Consider the following 20,283-nt stretch of genomic DNA (forward strand, 5'->3'; position numbering starts at 1 on the left):
CGAGACTTATGACCTGTAGCCACTATAGCCAGCCACGAGGGGGCTCACTTTGACTGATCTGTCATGTTCGCTTGCATGAAGGCCAGCAAGACCCTGACCAGGTACGGTAATGTTGGCCATGGTCACGCTGCGAAAATGTCCAACGAATCGGCGTTAGCCGAGAACATCGGCAGAGCCGTCCTGGCGGCTATTCAAACTTTTTCAACAGCGACAGCAACCGCCTCAAAACATAACCTGTTAAAAGACCAAGGAAAGCAAAGTTTTAGACTACAACCAAGGCACATGTTCTCAAACTTGTGAGATGGTAATGTAAATACTCTTCTAACCCCTAACCCTATTTCTCCAAACGTGTTTATTATTTAGGTAGTTATTATCACGATAATCCATGTCCAAGAGTCCATTTCCCTGGATGAGATGTTTTGTTATTCATTATTTGACACTATAAACACACACTGACCTCCTCGAGCTTTTATTTTGGTACTTACGATTACCGGTATTTTGAATTTGCATATTAGCTAAATATTTAGTTTCACTTGAAACATTTAGATTCAACATTTAGATTTAGATTTAGATTTAACATTTAGATTTAACATTTAGATTTAGATTTAATATTTAGATTTAACATTTAGATTTAGATTTAATATTTAGATTTAACATTTAGATTTAGATTTAATATTTTAGAATTAACATTTAGATATAGATTTAGATTTAATATTTAGATTTAACATTTAGATTTAGATTTAACATTTAGATTTAGATTAAGATTTAATATTTAGATTTAACATTTAGATTTAGATTAAGATTTAACATTTAGATTTAATATTTAGATTTATATTTAAATTTAACATTTAGGTGTAACATTTAATGTTTAGATTTAACTATTTAAAATATCTCTAAGTCGACAAATATTGTTCTAAATGTGCTAAAAAGTGACCCTCAAAAATTCATACCAGTTTTTTAAACATTGTTTGAAGCTAAATGTGACAAAATGTTGCTGTTATTTTCAGAGGGAGCCGCTTTACAAACGGCACCCCATACACAATATGTTGTTTTATTTTACAAAAGTGCTATTTTATGCCTCTTACTCTGTAAGAGAGGTTAGTTTTATTCAGACAAGTAGCTGAAATTTAAATTGATTGGTGTTGATATTCTCTGCCCTCTAAATGTCACATTTTTATTAATCCAGGCTTAACTGAAATTCTAACTTTCTTATTAGCCAATTTATTTAGGCTTATATACTGTATGATATTATAGGCTGCACGCAGGCAAATTGTAACTGTCAGCTGATATTGAAGTCGTTGCTGCCATCTACCGTTTACACACAACAAAGTCAATCTACCAACATGTAAAAGGTATGACTGTATGTTTTTTTAAAGGGCTTTAAGTCAGTGAGGGGTTTTACCTAAAGTTCACAAAGAAACACACAAAACTACAACTTTTAACGTGTTTTTGCCGCTTTAGGCAAAACTAGTAATGCATGCATCTTCCAATAAAGCCTTGTGTGTGATTTACAGCTTGATCTCTAACCTTTAGCCTGCTGGCATGACAGCACTTCCTAATTTTTTTTAACCATAAAATATTATTGTTGTTGTAAGGTTACTACACCACTAGATTTTCTCAAATGTTATTATTTGTTACATACATACATAGTTTGTATCTTAATTTATTTTATTATTATTATACAACTATTCACAGTTTATGAACACTTCAGATTTCACATTTTGTCTTGTCACTTTCCATACATATAACAACATTTATTCGATGCAAATACACTGTTGCAACAAGTTACTGAAACTGTTTAATACAGTACATTTTTTTTCTGATTTAATGCTGTTAGTCTTTTTATTTATTTTTTATTTTACCTTTATTTAACCAGGAAGAGACTCATTGAGATTTAAAATCTCTTTTTCAAGAGTGTCCTGGCCAAGACAGGCAGCAGTACAACCACACATACAGTACATACAAACACAAAATACGCAAAAACACCAAAAACATAAAACAACTGACACAACAAATATTTCAAAGTCACCCACAATCCTAAACACATCAGGCAAAACATCTGCAGCCAGATGTGGCTGCCTCCAAGTCAATCAACATCCTCTTAAAAGCGACCAATGAGACTAGTAAGTTTCATGGATTTCTGTAAATTGTTCCAAGCAGAGGGAGCAGCAAACTTAAAGGCCTTTTTTTCCCAGCTCAGTTCTAACCTTTGGAACAGACAGAAGGAAAAGATCCTGGGAACGAACACTGATATAGGTCAGAACAACGAGGACCACAATGGAAATAAGTTTGTAACTTTCTTGTGTTATCCTCGACAGTTCTGATAAATGTACATGTAAATGTGTCATTGTGATGGCATCTTGTTATGCATTTATTTCTGTTACTGTCTAATAAATCAAATCAAATCAAATCAAATCAAGAAGCTAGGATGGAAGGAGACCTAAAATAGCCTTGTATATGAAGGTATGCCAGTGTTGAAGTCTCCATGTTGATAGAGAAGGCCATCCAACACGTTCATACAGTTCACAATGGTGAGTGAGGCCTTTCATACCAGTGATGAACCTCAGAGATCCATGGTATACAGTGTCCAGTGCATGTAAACTTTGAGACGAAGCATGCATGTATGAAACATCACCATAGTCAAGTACAGACATAAAAGTGGCAGCGACCAGCCTCTTTCTAGATTCCAACCAAAGGCAGGATTTGATTCTGAAATAAAATCCTAATTTAAGTTTTAATCTTTTTGCTAGCTGCTGAATATGTTCAGTTCAGTTCAGTTTATTCGTTGTCCCAGAAGGGTAATTTGTGTGCAGCAGGAAGACATCACATGGAAATATACACCACAACCACACAATTATTAACTTACTAAAAACAGCAATACATACAGCAATAAACAGCAATAGCAGAAATTATGTTGGGGACATAATAAAAGTAATAATCAATAATAATAATAAATTTAAAAAGAAATACAGGGGTAATTAAGATAAACAAAAGCTATCTCCTCCTCTTAGCTAAATTGAGTGCCTGAATGGAACGAGGAATAAAAGAGTTTTTGTATCTCTGTTTAAGAGCTAAGGGAGTGCTAAAACGTAAGCCAGAAGGTAATGCAAGTATTCTCCGTACAGAGGGTGAGTGGAGTCCTTGCAAATAGACATGGCTTTTTTTAAAATGTGTTTGTTAAAAATGTCTGTAAGGCTACTGAACTTCACACCCACTATCTTGCTAGCCACATTCACAATTTTTAAAAGCGCATTTTTATCCTTGATGGTGAGGTTTCCATACCAGCAAATAATAGAAAATGACACGACAGACTCAATAAAAGCTTTGTAAAACAAAGTCATCAATGTTTTATACACCTGGAATTTAGCAAGTTTCCTGAGTCCAAAGAGTCTTTGTTGGCCTCTCTTGCACACTGAAGCAGTGTTCAGTTGGAATTTTAGCTGATTGTTTTGAATATGAAGGGTAAAAGAAAGAGATTCATCAATTAAAATACCAAGATATCTGTACTTAGAAACACATTCAATTTTCGTACCCTGGGAAGTGAGGATTGAAGGGAGATTTGATTTAGATTTTGAATTTGAAAAAAAGCATAACTTTAGTTTTTTCTGCATTTAAAACAAGTTTTAAATGATAAAGATTCTGTTGAAGCGTCTTAAAAGCAAGTTGTGACTGGGAGAGGGCTTGGTCTGCGGTGGGTGCATTGCCAAGCTCACTGTAAAAACACATTTGCATTACTCCCTTAGGGCCTCTTGGGTGTGTAACAGCATACAGGGTGTGGCATCTCTCTTTTTCTCTCTCTCTCTTACTCTCTTTTTCCTACACACATATAATTCATTTCAAAACACTTTATTTATCCCCGCAGGGCAATTTGAAATATTAGTAGAACAGTAGTACAGTAACGCAAGTTTAAGGTGTTAGGTTACAAGGCTCGTAGGGAGTAGAGTCTTCCTGCAAACTGAAAAAAGACGGCGCATGTAAAGTCTGTGTGTGTGTGTGTGTGTGTGTGTGTGTGTGTGTGTGTGTGTGTGTGTGTGTGTGTGTGTGTGTGTGTGTGTGTGTGTGTGTGTGTTTGATGACGTAGCAGCTGCTGAATCTGGTTTGGCAGGATTTCTGAGGGAAAGGCGAGAGAGCAGAGACAGACAGAGAGAAAAAGCATCAGAATTGTTTAGTTTTTACTTCACTGTATTTAACTTGTCCTGTGAATCTTCTCCTGCTGGTGTCGACATATTGGGTTTTGGTATTTGAGTCCGGTTTCAGCACTAGGTAAGGTTGTTTTTGTTGGATTTTCATACATTTTTTATCACATGCTTAAAGTCAGGACTGAACAGTAAACAAAAGACTGTAGCCGGCTGCGTTTAACTTGAACACAGGCTGGTGTTATTGTCCTTGAAGTTACTCAATCAAGACGATGCAAGTTGTTATTCATGCCAACATATGCAGAAAAACATATGTGCATAATTCCACCTAAAAAAAAAAAAAAAAAACACAGGGGGGAGTAAAGTTTCCATTTGCCATGACTAAGACACAAAGTATGGGGATATGTTGAGCAATCAGTATAAAGAAAATGTGTTTACATATAAGTCTAGATTCAGCACACAGGCACATGCATTGTGGAATGTAGCCCTCTTAAAAGTTAAACATTTTCACACACACACTCACACACACACACACACACACACACACACACACACACACACACACACACACACACAAACAAACACACACACACACAGATGTATGCTATATCGAGCAGTTAATGGTAGATTTAATGCGTTCCTGAAATTAAAACAGTTTGCTCTGTTTACTAAATAATGAAGATCTAGAGTTTAATTTGCCACTATATCCCTTCACACAGCAATACAGGTATATTTCAATTCCATGCACATTTTTATAAACAGTCACTGCCTGTCGGAGGTTAAACAAAAATTAAATGCAAATATTAATGTAGAAAATTAAATGGTCTTATCTGCAGGGTAGTATGTGGCACTTACTGGATACTCAATTTGATGTTTAATACAGTAAAAGGTAATTGTCAGAGAAATATCCCCACAAGCTTCATTGCTGTGAAAACCTATTTTATTTAGCCTACGGTATATGACTAAACTAAGTGGCAATGGAGTTAATCCAGAGTTTAAAGTGTTAAAGCCAAAAAGCCCTTAGGGCTGAGCCACTCCTGTTTCGTGAAATCTAAATATTTTGCTCGTTTCTAAACAGTGCGTGATCCTGCACTGCTCCAGTAACCATACTGGCGGATGGTGTTACAAATTCCATATAGATTTTATTTCTCTTCATGACCAGTAACCAGTCTTTGGACTACAAGTATGATCACTGTGGGGTAAAACAACCAGGGAAATAGTGTCATTTGTATAACTGATGATTCAGTGTACCTTTACTGCTGCCCGTGGACTGTAATATGGTAAAAACTGAGATTTTTTCCATGATCTACCTGTTTTAAGCCCCCAACGTCTACTAGGATTAGGCAATGGTTATGGTTATGGTTAGGTGCCTTTTTTCTGAATCAACGTTCGCAGCGCTGCCTGGAAGGAGACATTGGGGGCTTAAAACACCATTGGGTTAGGGTTAGAAATAGTGATAGGTGTAAGCCGAGCCCTAGGTATCCTGCTCTGCCTTTGAGAAAATGAAAGCTCAGATGGGCCGATCTGGAATCTTCCCCTTATGACGTTATAAGGGGAAAGGTTTCCTCCCCTTTCTCTGCTTTGCTCGCCCACAGAATTTGGCCCACCCACGAGTAAGAGAGAGACATCATGGCTTGCACGGACAGTACTAGTGCCTTAGCTTAAAGCCATGCCTTCTTTCCAAGTTTCAATGAGTAGATCGATACCACTCCCAAGTCATCACGGTAACTTGAGCATATAAAGACTGCAACAACAACAAAAAGGTGGACACTGCTAGCTTTAAACCCGAAGTGCAGATTGGTCAATTCCCTGTTTTGCATCTTGGTGGGGAGCAGTTGCCAGGCAACGAGTGGAGACTCAAGGAAGTTAGGTCAGAAATAGTCAAGCAAATTACCTCCCCTGAGTCAGCAAATTGTTTATTAACATTTCCAGATCTAGCTGTTTCCAGTCTTTGTGCTAAGCTAAACTAACTAAACTAACTAGCTGGCTCCAGCTCAGAATAAGCATATTTCCCAAAATGTGAAACTATTCCTTTGAATTTGGGGGGGGGGGAGAGAGACACTGCAGCTAGCTGACAAACATTTTCCACCCAGACTTTATCTTATCTGGCCTGTGTACATCTGTTATGGCTACTGAAGCAATAATCACACAAGTCATTCAGCTTATCTGTTTCTATCGTCTCATCAGGATGCGGAAACATAACCCTGTTTTCTTTCTTCCTCTCTGTTACAGGGTGTATTTGTTTCTATCACCCAGGCCAGCGTAGCAGCAGTGATGAACTGGTCGGGACTGGAGAGTCTGTTGAGTGGAGTCAATAAATACTCCACTGCGTTCGGGAGGATCTGGCTGTCCATGGTGTTTGTGTTCCGTGTGCTGGTGTTTGTGGTGGCAGCGCAGAAGGTTTGGGGCGACGAGAGCAAAGACTTTGAGTGTAATACTCGACAGGTAAGATGAACACAGGAACAACACTGTTTTTTTTCTCTGCAGACACTTCTGTACTTTTAATTGTTAATCAGTTTATTGCAGAAATTAGTTTCCCACTAGGAGGCAACTCATTAACTGCAGGCCAGTTTTAATGATCAAGACTAACATGACACAAATATCACTTTACTTGTGACTAGGAGTACTACTCAACTAGTGAAAACAGTCATTTTTGCTGTGGCTGTGGTGGGAGCTTTTCTAGAAAAATACCCCAAGAGCACAGTACAGTACTGTGTGATTGTAGTGGAATGTGTAAATTCCTTTGACACACTGAGCTCCTCTCTCTTTCCATCTGTGTGCATCCATGTCCCAGAAATGCTTGTTACTAACTTAGCTCTGGGGAGCTTATTCCCCAGAGTCCTTATGTTCTTTTCGCCCAGCAGTTTTCCACCTAAATCATGGTTGCAGCTGTCTCCGTTGTCCTGCTCCGCGCCCTGCTACGCCCTGCTACACCCTGCTACACCCTGCTACGCTCTGCAGTGCCCTGCTACGCCCTGCTATGTCCTGCTATGCCCTGCTATGCCCTGCTACACCCTGCTATGCTCTGCAGTGCCCTGCTACGCCATGCTATGTCCTGCTATGCCCTGCTATGCCCTGCTACACCCTGCTATGCTCTGCAGTGCCCTGCTACGCCATGCTATGTCCTGCTATGCCCTGCTATGCCCTGCTACACCCTGCTATGCTCTGCAGTGCCCTGCTACGCCCTGCAGTGCCCTGCTACGCCCTGCTATGCCCTGTGACTAGAATATTGGTAAATTCTCTCTCGTCAATTCATTAAGTTCACATAATGTTTTAGCATATACAACACAATTTAACTGGCTGGCAACCTGTATATTTATTAAAGCAAATCTTTTATAGCCTCCTTCAAGTATGTAATCCTAATTGAAATCAACTGCAAAATGCTAATTTTAAATTAAAACTTTTGTCTTTATATTAGTCTGTAAGTCTTGCAGGGCAAAAGTTTGTTTTTGTTAAGATTTATGTCTATTTCACAGATTCCCTAAAAAAAGGGGCAGCAGGTTTAAATGTATTTTTACCAGTATAGAGGCATTATAACTTTCATCACTTCCTCCAGATGACACTTAATTCTGGTGGTATTGTTTTGTATTCATCATTTCATGACAGTTGCATTAGCTGTGGTACGAAATAAACGTATTGCCTCTTTGAAAAACTCCTAGTTTTTTTTTTTTTTTTTATTTTTATTTTTATCTCTGGCACAATGCAACAACTTATGCTATCACTCATTTTACCCATCTGAGACATTACAGTACTTGTAGAAAAAGTCTTTTGAAGTTATTTTACTTTATTTTCCAGCCTGGCTGTACCAACATCTGCTATGACCACATCTTCCCCATCTCCCATATCCGTCTGTGGGCACTGCAGCTGATTTTTGTCACCTGCCCGTCTCTGATGGTGATGGCTCATGTTAAATACCGCGAAGGAAAGGACATGAAACATGTGCAGCTGCACCCCGGCTCTCACCTGTACGCCAACCCTGGCAAGAAAAGAGGGGGGCTGTGGTGGACCTATCTGCTGAGTTTGGTCTTCAAAGCTGGATTTGACACATCATTTCTTTACATTCTGTATCGGATATACCATGGATATGACTTGCCCAGGTAAGGCTCTTAACTTTTCAGCTTGGTATTTTAATCATCTTCAGCATTACAGACAGAAACATGAAAATTGAAGAGAACAGCCAAACCGATTAGCTATTGAATTTCTATTCGTCTCTACCCTTTTTTTTGTTTTTAGGTTATCCAAGTGTTCACTGGACCCATGCCCTAACACCGTGGATTGCTTCATTAGTCGTCCAACAGAGAAAAAGATCTTCATGTTGTTCATGGTTGTATCCAGCGCGCTGTGCATCTTCATGTGCATCTGCGAGATGGTTTACCTCATCGGCATGCGCATCGCCAAATTGTTAAGGATCCGCCGAGACAACGAGAGGTTCCTATTTGCTGAGCAGCATGAGCTCACCGACATGGCCCCACGTAGGTCTCAGTATCGTAGGACTGATCCCACATTGACAGACAGCCAACTCAGTTTAAACAAGAAGGAGAAGATCAGAGAAGGTGGTAAAAGTACGGCCCTGTAAGGAGGTTTGTCTCTAACGGGTGGCTACACAACAGGACCAAAAGTTACCTGATGAAGTTGTTGAACTAAAAAGACTAATAAAAGGACCAATCCTGTGTATCATGAACCAGCTGAACATGAGACATTCATCACTCTCCTTTGAAAGGATCTCCAACCCTGGCTGGTTGTATGTTGCAGGACACTTTAAAGAAGAGGAGTACTAGGTATTTCAATCAGGAGTGACTGAATGAATGAAGTAAAGATGAATGTTTATTATAACAGATGATATGTGATATTTAAGTTTTGCTAGAAAGTCTTTGGTGCTTGGACTCTACAGGGAGATTTGTAACTGAGGGGCATACCCTGAGCAGCAAGCCAGATAAATCCTCACCCCCCATGGAGTCCAGACACTGGTGGTGGTGGCTGATAACATCTGATGAAGCTGATGGAGCTGAAGAACCTGCGGAGACTGGCAGTGATGGGGAAAGGGAGGGGGGCGCATTGCCATTTGCAACAATTTGCACTGAAATGACAGCTGACAACAGAAAGGAGAACGGATTTAAATAGCCTAACAGCTGTGAACGTACCGTGTGCATGACAGCAGCATAAATGTAGGCTACTAATGGCACTTAAACAGAGGCAGCAGGAGGATGATGATAGACTAACAATGTTTGTGTGTCGCTGAGCTATTGGATAGGTAAGATCAGCTGATCTCATCAGATAAGAGAATTGACAGCCCAGGACAGGACAAGGAATAACGAGTGTGCATGTGTGTGAGGATTGAATGCAGATATGTCAGAAATGAAGAAGGCCAAAGCATGCAAACGTGTACTCTTCCTGAGTGAATGCTTTAGGTTATTTACTATGAAATGTTTGAATATCACATTTTATATATTTGTATCATGCATCTGATCAACTTATGGCTGACTGTACAAGGACAAACATCCAGCTGGCTTTTATAAGCACACAGTAAATCTGACCGTTCTGATTCTGAAGGCATCGTTGATCACAAATCAACGTCAATATGTCATTTTAATTACATGTAACACCTTAGAGTAAGTACTGTAAATTACAACAACACTGTTAATAGCTTTACTAATTGAAAAAGATTGTGCGTTCATATTTCTTCCACTAAAGGGACCAAAATGCTGCTGGGAATTTAATGAGCTGATGCCCCACACGAAGTGTTGAGTTATTATTTATTACATTTATATAGCGCTTTATCATAGACACTCAAAGCGTATTTGGGGGGGAGGGGGGGGACTGCTTTCTAACACCACTAATGTGTAGCACCCACCTGGGTGATGCACGGCAGCCATACAACGCCTTACGACGCCAGAACGCTCACCACACATCAGCTAGTTAGGGAGGGGGAGGGGAACATATTTTTAGTGGTGGAGAATGGAGAATCTCTATAGGCTATCTAAAGAATATCTATCTATCTATCTATCTATCTATCTATCTACAATGTAAAACTTTTCACTGTAAATTTACAGTAATATATTGGCAGCAGCTTCGCTAGTAAACTAAAGTAAAAGAAAATGTGTTTGTTTATGTTTCTTACAATATTATTTGAATTTACAATAATATACTGGCTGCAGTGTAATTCCCGCCTTTCCCTTTATTTTCCCAATTGGTATGGTATTAACAGTAAATACCTGTAATCTGTCAAATTCGCAGACAGTGCTATGATATTATTATTTTCTCCCAGAATGCATTGCCATTTACAGTATGATCCTGTAGAACAATAAAACAGTATGATACTGTGAGATTTTGGCTGTACATTTACATCAATGGTTTACAGTGATCTATCTATCTATCTATCTATTGGCATTTTGGGGATATGGTCTAAAGAGCAGTTCTACATTTTGAAAGGGACAAAGGGTAAAAGAAGCAGCCACGGTGAATCCTTATTGATCAATTATCAACCATATAGACACTAGTAGAACTGTTGCTGCCTTCAAGTGCATTTAAAACAAAATGAAATAAGGCTTTTCACCCCTTTGCCATTATTTGAATGCTAACATAAACTGGATTCTTTGGCTTACAAAAACCAAAAAGTTATAACTGACCAGTCTGATGTGTGTAGAGTTCTGTATGGTTATGCTGTTGTTTTCATGTGATTTAATGAAGGTAAATAAAGTGAGCGGCCCTGCGTAATGGCACTGCGCTCTAGCACTTCTCAGAGGCTGCGGAGTATCAACATATGCATATTTTGTCTGCATGTTTCTGTCTATGTGCATACACACTGTCTTAGTCGTGAATCTCCAGTTGGATCTGGTCCCTAGATTCAGGACGTGTAGTTTAGCTTAGCTTAGCATGTCTGAAAACATTGACACAGAGCAGAAAAATATTTTATATTTTATTTTTTTTATACCAAACCAAAAAAAGTACAAATTGAGTATAAAATAGTTAAGAGCTTTAGGAACAGGCAAATTACACCTCTTCTTTTCGTGAAATATTACAAAAACAGCTGCAATCCCGTTGAATTGTGATATTTAAAGCGTTTTATACTTTTACGTAAGCATCAAGAGTAAGTAAGTAAGTTTTCTTCAGTCTCGCAAAACTGAACTCCAATGTAACGCCACTAGAGTGTGCTGTAGTTCAATCAACGAGACGATCAGTTTTGATACTGTATCTGTATGTTTTTACTGCATGATACTACATACATGTCAACTTTGTTCCATTATGCTGGCTAAGAACATTCAGGTCCAAAAAGCATCTGACCGAATTTGCTTTAAATGGCTTTGCCTCTTAATAGCATCCACATTATTTATTACATGCCAATGTTGATAGTAAATGTATTTATTACATACACTTTAACTTTAGGTAGACATATTAGAAACACATATAGCCATCTTTACTGCTGGAGGTGACTGCAGTGATGTGACAGTCATGAGTAAATACTGCTCTCCAGTGTTCATAGTGAGAAACTCAGTAGTATTTCAGTAGGACTATTTAAAAATAATAACACTACTATCATTATTACATTCATATTTATTTTTATATCATTGTTATTTCTAACAACCATACTGCCTTCAGGTGTTAATTCCCCCCCCTAAAATATGGCTTCTCACTATCCTCTTCTCACCCTTTAGCCTTTTTTTGAAGGTAAAATGGATTCTGTTGCTTACCAAACGAAAAACCTGACTTTCAAGACACAGATGTCTACCTGGAATATTATTTTTGTGTCAGACTGACTCTTCTTTTTCATCTCATGTCCAGTTAAATGAAATGAAAATTCCCGACGAGGATGGGATTCGAACCCACGCGTGCAGAGCACAATGGATTAGCAGTCCATCGCCTTAACCACTCGGCCACCTCGTCTGCTGCTATAAGCTAATTAGCTCCTGATATGTCGATTCATATTAGATGTCATATTTTACCGGTTTCAATCATGTGTCGGGCATATTTGGGGCCGCTTAACATTTCCGTGGCCGTTGCTGCTCTTAAGCCCAAAGTGGTTGCAGGAACACGTGCATGCCAAAATCTACCTACACGCCTTAATATAACGCTGTATAGACCTAGCTAAAGATGCTACGAAAAAAGCTAAAACATGCCTAGTAATCCCTAAAAATCGATGAAACATGAAATCGATGTTAACTAAAAACTGAAAAGCAACATGGTGCAGAATCACATATATGCCTACAATGTATATTTCTGTCCACCAAGGGGAGCCAGAGACCAACAAATAAAATTAGCTATTTTAAGCATTTGATTAACAATAGATTACTCAAGTGGGATTATTCTAGCATTTGATGGCCACATGTCAAATATGTTGCCAGAATTACTGGAATTGTTGGCTCTAAATTATAGTGTGGTCTAGACTAGAGATGGTCCGATACCATTTTTTGCTTCCCGATACTGATTCCAATACCTGAACTTGCGTATCAGCCAATACCGAGTACTGATCCGATACCAGTGTGTCATATATTTTATTATGTTTTAACAGCTGTATACTGCTATCCCTGTATGGATGTGATATTATTTCTATCTTTGTTGTCTGTCTGGCTCAGGTTAAACTCTTTGTGAAACATGAACAAATACAAACAATGAATGCCACAGAACTTTCTTTTATTACCCAGTTTGACAGTCAGTTATAATGGAAAAAGAACATAAATAAACTACTTTAATGTAGATTTTCTTTAGGGCTTTATTAGGTGGTATCGGATCGTTGCATAAACTCCAGTACTTCCTGATACCGATACCAGCGTTTTAAGCAGTATCGGAGCCAATACTGATAACGATACCAGTATCGGAACATCTCTATTCTAGACCTATTTTATCTGTAAAGTGTCTTGACATAACTGTTATGATTTGATACTATAAATAAAATTGAATTGAATTATGTAAGAAATCCTATTATGACACTTCATGTCCTCTCATTCTGCTAGATATGCATGCAGTTATTTGGATTCAAGAATTCTAAGGTTTATTTGTCATACACACACACACACACAGGTAATTTGTGTAAGGAAATGCAATAAAGCACACTCCTAAACGTGCTTAAAGACTAGTGTGAAAAAAAAATTCTAAATGATAAATATTGAATATATGCAAATATTTGTAGTTATTCCAAATATTTATGGCACAACATTGGTGCAGGTGTAGGAGTATGACTCAGGCACATGCATCCTTTTAAGTTTCCTGTAACTTAGCATCACTTCACACACACACTTATGGTTGGGTCTGGAGTTCAAAGCAATATTGAAGTTTTTATTTCTGCCATTTTCATAAGTTTTTTTAAAATCTGAACCTTGGAAGTTAATCTAGCTGACTAGCTCAACTTGATATAAAGTGTTTATGCCTGTCATTTTGTCTAAATCATGGTTGATTTAAATTGACTTTTCATCTAAGAGCGTATGCCTTCTTTGATACAGTTTATTATAAAACTGTTTTTTGTGTATGCATGATGTAGTAACTGCCCCAACCTCTCAAAGACTACAAGACAAAAATAGCCTTGAGTGTGTCTTGAGGTGTGAATCACAAGAGGAAACGCAGACAGAGGGGATCGAACATTTATTTACCCTTATTAAAAGTTACAATAAAACCATTAACATCTTCAAACGATAGCAAAATAGAGAACCAAAAATATTGGCCAAAACATATTTACAGAGACAGTTTGCAGATAAAAAGCTCACATTTTGTACACAATCCCAACCCCTGCATTATAAACTCTGAAATGTGAACACTGCAATACTCAAGAAGCTCGAATGTGGTTTTAGCCAGAAAAAGAATCGAAATGCACGAACAAAGACATTGCTCCCCTCCTCGGTTTTCACTTTTCTATACATGACAAAATACTTGAAATTTGGGGGTAAAACATAGGAATGTAGAATTCTAAAAATTAATTAATAAGATCTTTTGAAAAGGTTTATGTGTCCATATAACAGTCATTTCGAGTGAAGGAGATGGTCTGTCCCGCTCCGCCAACGGTGACAATTTTTAGATCCCAAAAAAGATGAGAAAGAGAAATAAAATGTTATAGGGCTGCCACGCTGTTAAAAAAAAGGATGCTTCTCCATGAACTGGGAAAATAAGTCAGTATTCCTGATTCGCTCCACATCCAATCCATTACCTTCGCCACCACGCCAGTCCCTGTGTGTACCACGAGGGGGCGACACACGCCGAAACTTCATCATGAGAGGGCCCGGTGAGATTCCGTCTGTCGAAGAACTAATAAAAAAAGGCAGTGAACTGGTGGTTGAATCAGCAAACGTGATATATCCTTTGTCTTCTTTTCTAGTTTTGTTTATAACTTTAAGAACGTGGCACGTGTCTCTCATATATATATTTATATACTTTAATCTTGGAAGAAAAAAAAAAAAAAAATCAGTTCACATGGCAGGGCGAAGTCACTCTGCATTGGCCTCGCCCTCAGAGGCTGCAGGTGTCGTGTCCTCAGCAGGGGCCGCTGCGGCGGCGGTGGCGGGTGCCGCCTCCTCAGCTGGGGCAGCCTCTGTGGGTGGGGCCTCCTCCGCTGCCTTGGTCTCCCCCTCGGGTGCAGCGTCAGCAGCGGGGGCAGCGACCTCGTCCGCTCTGGCCTCGGCGGCCGGTGTCTCCTCTTTGGTTTCCTTGGCTGCGTGGCCGTTCTCGTCGGGCTTGTCCTCGGTCGTGGGGGAGGCGACCTCCTCTTTGCCCTCCTCGCTGCCCTTCTTGCTCTTTTTCAGCGAGATGCCCTTGAACTTGAAGGAGTTCTTCAGGGAGAACTTCTTCTTCTTCTTGCCCTCCTTGGCGGCCTCGCCCTCCGTTTTGGCGGTGTCGCCCTCGGCTGCGGGAGCGGGTTCGATGGCGTCGCCGGTGCCGTTTTCGCCCTCCTTGGCTGGTTCGGCGGTTCCGTTTCCATCTGCGGCGGCTGCTGCTGCTGCTTCCCCGTCGGGCTTGGCGGACACGTCGCCGTTGGTTTTGACGTGGCCGTTCTCCTACAACGTAGAGAAGAGGACTCATTAGTCGTGGATTAAAGTAATCAAACTTCAGTCAAAATTAAAAAAAAAACACATTGCCTCTGGAAATGGAAAAATCACTCAACTTATACAAATGGATAAACATGTACAACATTCCAAATTAATCTTAAAGAGATATGGCATATGACAGATTAGCATTACCCCATTTACTCCAATAGTTAATCCATGTAATACTTGAGGAAAGCTGCTTGTCCTAACAGTGGTTCAGGGGGAGGAACTCAACAGCTGTTTGCATGACTCTAAGCAGACACATGGGGGCAGTAGTGCTGCACCTAAACGTCAACACAGTCAGCAAGCTGGGGAACAAAGGAATCCCCATGAAACCTGCTTTCTGCTCTCATCCGAAGAGCTGCAGCTCACATCTACCACTGCTCGCTCTCTTTCTCCCTCTGCATGAGCTCAGTGTGGCCACAATACAGCCAGCGCACATCAGTCATGACACAGGCAAGCCAATGTCAGTTTAAGAGTCAAATTCAAATGACTCGACGCATCCATAATATGAGAGGGGTCTATGTTATGAACGTGCATCATAAAATGCATCTCTTGATCTGGGGTCAGACTCAAGCAAGCCACTTGTTTATAAACTCTCCCACTAATCAGCAATGAATCACAACTACTGAACTATACGGGACAAGATGTATAAAAGTTGGGGCAAAAAAGGGGGCTTAAACTGGCGCCAGTCCGCGCTTTGTTTGCTACTCCGCAAAAAGCGCCTCCAGCAAGAGTGCATTTGCATCCTTTGCACCGTCCTTTTGTTCGACGTAAGGGCGACTACCTCCCCGACTAGAGCCAACTCATGAGAGAGAACACGGTCCAAAAACACATTTCGACTCGAATCTGTCGTTCTCGCGTACAAATTGGGGGTAAAATTGCCCCTTCAGGACCAGCGGAGAAAATTAAACAAAGACAGGTCTGGTGCGCGCTGAGCGGGGACGAGCATGGCCACTCGACTCGACGGCTGCTCCGATGGAGGTCCCCTGGATTTAGTTATTTCATTAAAACGGACTTGCTCTAAATTAATGCGGACTAAGTTTGCGCTCGGTGAAGAGTGTGAAAGCGCAACAGCTAGACTACCAGAGCAGCTCGGAGCCCCGCCGTGCCACCCATGCTGCCAGTGGGCGTTGGGTGCCATGTGGCTCCCCGCTGATGCTCGGCATGTCAGGCCTAACTGTACTCACCTGGCCGTTGGCTTTGGCAGCAGCAGGGTCGGCGGCGGCTTTCCCCTCAACAGCTACTCCACCCTTGGACAACTGGGCTCCCATTTTTATTTATTTTTTTCCTTTTAGGTGTTCTAAACAAAAAAGAAAATCGAAAAAGAAAAACCTCGAGGAGTTTTCGAGATTTAAAAATCCAGCTCTGGGGTGGGTAATATCTTTGCCAAAGAGTTGAAAAATCCGACCGGATCTCCTTCTCCCTAGCTAGGTCTGGAAACGACAAGATCCCCCTTCAGTTAGTGTGGTCGCCACGGCGGCTGAGCTCAAATTAAAGGATGTCGGTGATGAGGCTGTGAGTATTTCAACCGCGCCTCAAAATCGACCAGAGACTCCTCCCATGGGCGGGACAGCCGGGCTTTGTCCAATCAGCAGCCGGGAGATGGCCCTCCTTAACCCCCCCTGTCTTCTTCTTTTTTTCTTCTTTTTCTTTTTTTAAAAAGATTTTTTTGGGGGGCATGTTTAGGCCTTTATTTCCACAGGACAGCTGAAGGATGATCAGCAAGACTTTTTCCGCTGTTTCACATGTCTGGAAGATTTTGGGGCATTTTCAACTTTTTAGGGCCCGAGCACAATTAGCGCCACCTACAAAATTTCTAAGATGTAGCCCTCGCAGTATGTTTCACCTAGATGTATGGAATTTGGTAGGCATTTGAATCATGTCCGTACTTACAAAAAAAAGCATCTTGGAGCCATACCCTAAACACAACAGGAAGTCAGCCATATTGAATTTTGTTTACCATTTGCAGGCACTGTACTTTAACAAACTCCTCTTTTACCTGATTGACTTCAAAATGGATTAGTAAAATCTAAAGGCGTTGGCAAAGCTACATTAGGAAGCTTTTGAGCTGTCGTTGAACGACAGGTGAAGAATTTCCATGTTACTCCACAAAACAGGAAGTGATTTATCTAGACTGTACATTGTCCAATCTGCTTGAAACTTCACATGCATGATAAAAGTCCCAGCCTGAAGGCAGTTACTTACCAACATTAAATAATTTTTTTTTTTTTAATTTAAATAAAAGCGCCACCTACTGGCAACATGCAGTTATAGCCTCATGCGGACAACATATTCCGATTTACATGAAATGTGCATTGTGTGGGCTACACTTGATATTGAGCAACATAATGGGTGTCTAATGCCAGCCCCTAAACTTTAGCAACGCCCCCACTCACAAGTCATGAACCGTTTGACATAGACTCTTTTGGGAGGCATCATTGCACTCAGCAGAGAGTTACTTTTTTATTAGTAACGGTTCAAAAAAACATTTGTCGTGGACAGTGGTGCAAATATTGCAATACATAATTTTCTATGCTGCACACTTCACGCAGGATGAAAAGTCTAACTCGTGTGCACAGTGTCCGACGGTCGCACAAATGCGCAACGCGTCGACCGGTGTCCCGCCAGCACCCCCGACATGGTGCAAGGGCCCATTCATCGCTGCTTGCAGCTTTGATTAAACTTTGTTCATTAACTTACTCAGCACTTATTGCAAGAAATTGAGCTCATACAGGTCACAGACAGTTTTATTCTGATAAACAATAATAATCACAGAGAAGTATATCATGTCGTATAAGAGTGTTAAATTGATACCACAATGGACAAACAATACCATAAATGTTTTAAATGATGCTGTAAATGTATTGGTGAGAACAACATACATACACGGAAGTATTTTATCATCAGATCGGTGGTACCCAGCCTAAAGTTTGGGACCCCAAAAGGGAAATAAAAAATGATTATGCAACAAAAACCTAACAAATGCCTAAGCACCTATGATAAAGGGTTGCAAATAGATAAAGGGTCAAATTGAATGATTTCTAAATTACAGTACACTTTGTATGAAGATAATGTCAAATTCAAGGTTAGCATGGTCCATCACAGTTTCAGTGACTTCCATTAGCGAAACTAAACCCTCAGATGATCTTGATGATCTTGATGATCAGAAAACACAATTTGAATGAGCGCTGAATAATTCATTAATGGCCTCTGCCGGATTTTAAAGGCCTGACTCCCCAAGAGTAAACTTGTTACATAACGCACAGCCAAGCTCTGCACTCAGTGGAGACCTTGCAATGGCACTGGGGCTGCTTTGTCACCAACACAGACAGGGAGACAGTGAACCAGCCTGTCAGCTAGTAATGAGGTCTCTTGGCCAGACGAGCCAGTCCCACGATCGCAGCAATGACACTGCATTTTTTGGGAGCCCAAAGCTGATGGGCTCCTCTTGTGACCCAGCAAGGTCAGGGGTCATATGTTTTAAGTTGAGTTATAAAAGCCAGTGGATTGCTTCCATACACTGGCCAGTCATTAGACAGGGTTATACATGCCTCTGTATATGCCAGCTGCCTCGTTTTCAAGCCGTTACTCTTAATTGTGGCAACCTTAACCACATTATCCCTTCTTTCCCATTAACTAGGCCCTCATTTATCCCAAAGATGAAACTATGTTAACAAAATGGCACTCCTTCTACTTGTCATCTTTATGGGACTTCATTAAGTGGAATTTATGATTTCCTCTTACTAAAGGCCCGTAATCTTCGGAGGCCTCCCTTTACAGCTCCACATTTCTCTCTCGCTCTCTTCGCCTTTTTGTCATTGTTTCGACCAATCCGATGGCACACAGAACAACCTCCACACATACACATACACACACTCACACAAACATGTCACAGCCGTGGTATGCGAGGCATGCATACACAACCCAGAGAATGATCTCCATCCATTCAGTGGGCTGAGCTTCCCACAGTGAAATACACCCTCGGGGATTCACAATCTGCACTCCCCCCACCCCATCCTAACCAACCACCACTGCTGCATATATTCTCCCAATCCGAGTCAAGAAGGAGAACAACATGCTTGAAAGATGTTCATGTGCATGCATAGCTCAATCCTGGCTTTGGAATGCCTCCTTTGCTTTCTCTCTCTGATGTGGGACGTCTGAATCGGGTCCTCATTCTGATGAGGTTGGGAAATTCCGAGGTAGATTTTGTTAACTTTTTGACAGAACCAGGCTAGCTGTTTACCTTCCCCTTCCCCTTCGTGCTAAGCTAACTGGCTGCAGCTACATATTTAGCGTACAGAGTGTATCAACTTTCTCATTTAACTTGTTTTACATATGTTTTCTACATTAGAGCAGACACAGCCTGAAGTATTTATAACTTAAAACGCACACACACTTGTAGTACACACACTGTGATGATGACAAGGCCTGATTTTCCTGAAAAATGAGATTGACTTCCTCTGGCCTCGGCCGGCCTACTTATTTCTGTCACGTTAAACATGGTGCTTCTTCTCCTCTTCACAACCTTTTTTTCCCTCTGAGCTAGTCGATACCCCTGTCTGTGTAGTTACCCATTTCTCATGCACTGACACAGGATGAGCTCTCAAATCCTGCTAAAAGCCTCCATTGTCTCTCTCTCTCTTTCTCTCTCTCTCTCTCACTCGGCAAGCCAACTGATGAGCGTCACAAGAAGAAATGGGGGGGGAGAGAATAGGACTGGAGCGAGGATGAAGAAACATGTCTCTGGGGTTCCTTTTGCTTCCGAGGGGAGAAAAGTTATCTTTACGACAGTCACCTTGAACAGATTACTTGAGCATATGAGCGTGATGAAGATGTAATTTCTCTGTCAATTTCATCAGCAATTCATGCATACACAATCACAAAAACAAAAGTGCAGGCTGTTTCCTGTGTGTTTCCTATTTGATACATCAATGGTTACAAATGTGTTGCAGTTTTGCACTGCTAATAGCCCAAATACCTCAATACCTCATACAATGCCATCCTATGATGCACATGTCATAAAATGGCTTTAAGATATTGAGATAATGGATGGAAAAAATATATATGGCCACAACACAGTTTCAAAACCTTTCATTTTTAATCCATCACAAATGCTCAAAAGTGGTATTCAAGCA

The 20,283-nt window shown here is 40.5% G+C and overlaps 2 protein-coding genes and 1 non-coding gene across 3 annotated transcripts; 1 reads left to right on the forward strand and 2 right to left on the reverse strand.

The window, feature by feature from the left end:
• The first annotated feature begins 4,076 nt into the window (after window positions 1-4,076).
• LOC114546971 (gap junction beta-4 protein-like) lies at window positions 4,077-9,923 on the forward strand. Its single transcript, XM_028566173.1, has 4 exons — window positions 4,077-4,263; window positions 6,369-6,581; window positions 7,932-8,233; window positions 8,370-9,923. The coding sequence occupies exons 2-4, from the start codon at window positions 6,411-6,413 to the stop codon at window positions 8,710-8,712; spliced, it is 816 nt and encodes a 271-aa protein (XP_028421974.1). The 5' UTR covers window positions 4,077-4,263; window positions 6,369-6,410; the 3' UTR covers window positions 8,713-9,923.
• Window positions 9,924-11,935: 2,012 nt separating this feature from the next.
• On the reverse strand, window positions 11,936-12,017 carry trnas-gcu (transfer RNA serine (anticodon GCU)). Its single transcript has one exon. It is a non-coding gene; the product is annotated as a tRNA-Ser (tRNA).
• Window positions 12,018-13,692: 1,675 nt separating this feature from the next.
• marcksl1a (MARCKS-like 1a) lies at window positions 13,693-16,647 on the reverse strand. The gene is made up of 2 exons (XM_028565870.1): window positions 16,333-16,647; window positions 13,693-15,112 (listed from the first exon to the last, which is right to left on the reverse strand). The coding sequence occupies exons 1-2, from the start codon at window positions 16,414-16,416 to the stop codon at window positions 14,546-14,548; spliced, it is 651 nt and encodes a 216-aa protein (XP_028421671.1). The 5' UTR covers window positions 16,417-16,647; the 3' UTR covers window positions 13,693-14,545.
• Window positions 16,648-20,283: the final 3,636 nt, after the last annotated feature.

The sequence above is a fragment of the Perca flavescens genome, chromosome 20, assembly GCF_004354835.1.
Source record: "Perca flavescens isolate YP-PL-M2 chromosome 20, PFLA_1.0, whole genome shotgun sequence".
Taxonomy (NCBI): Eukaryota; Metazoa; Chordata; class Actinopteri; order Perciformes; family Percidae; genus Perca; species Perca flavescens.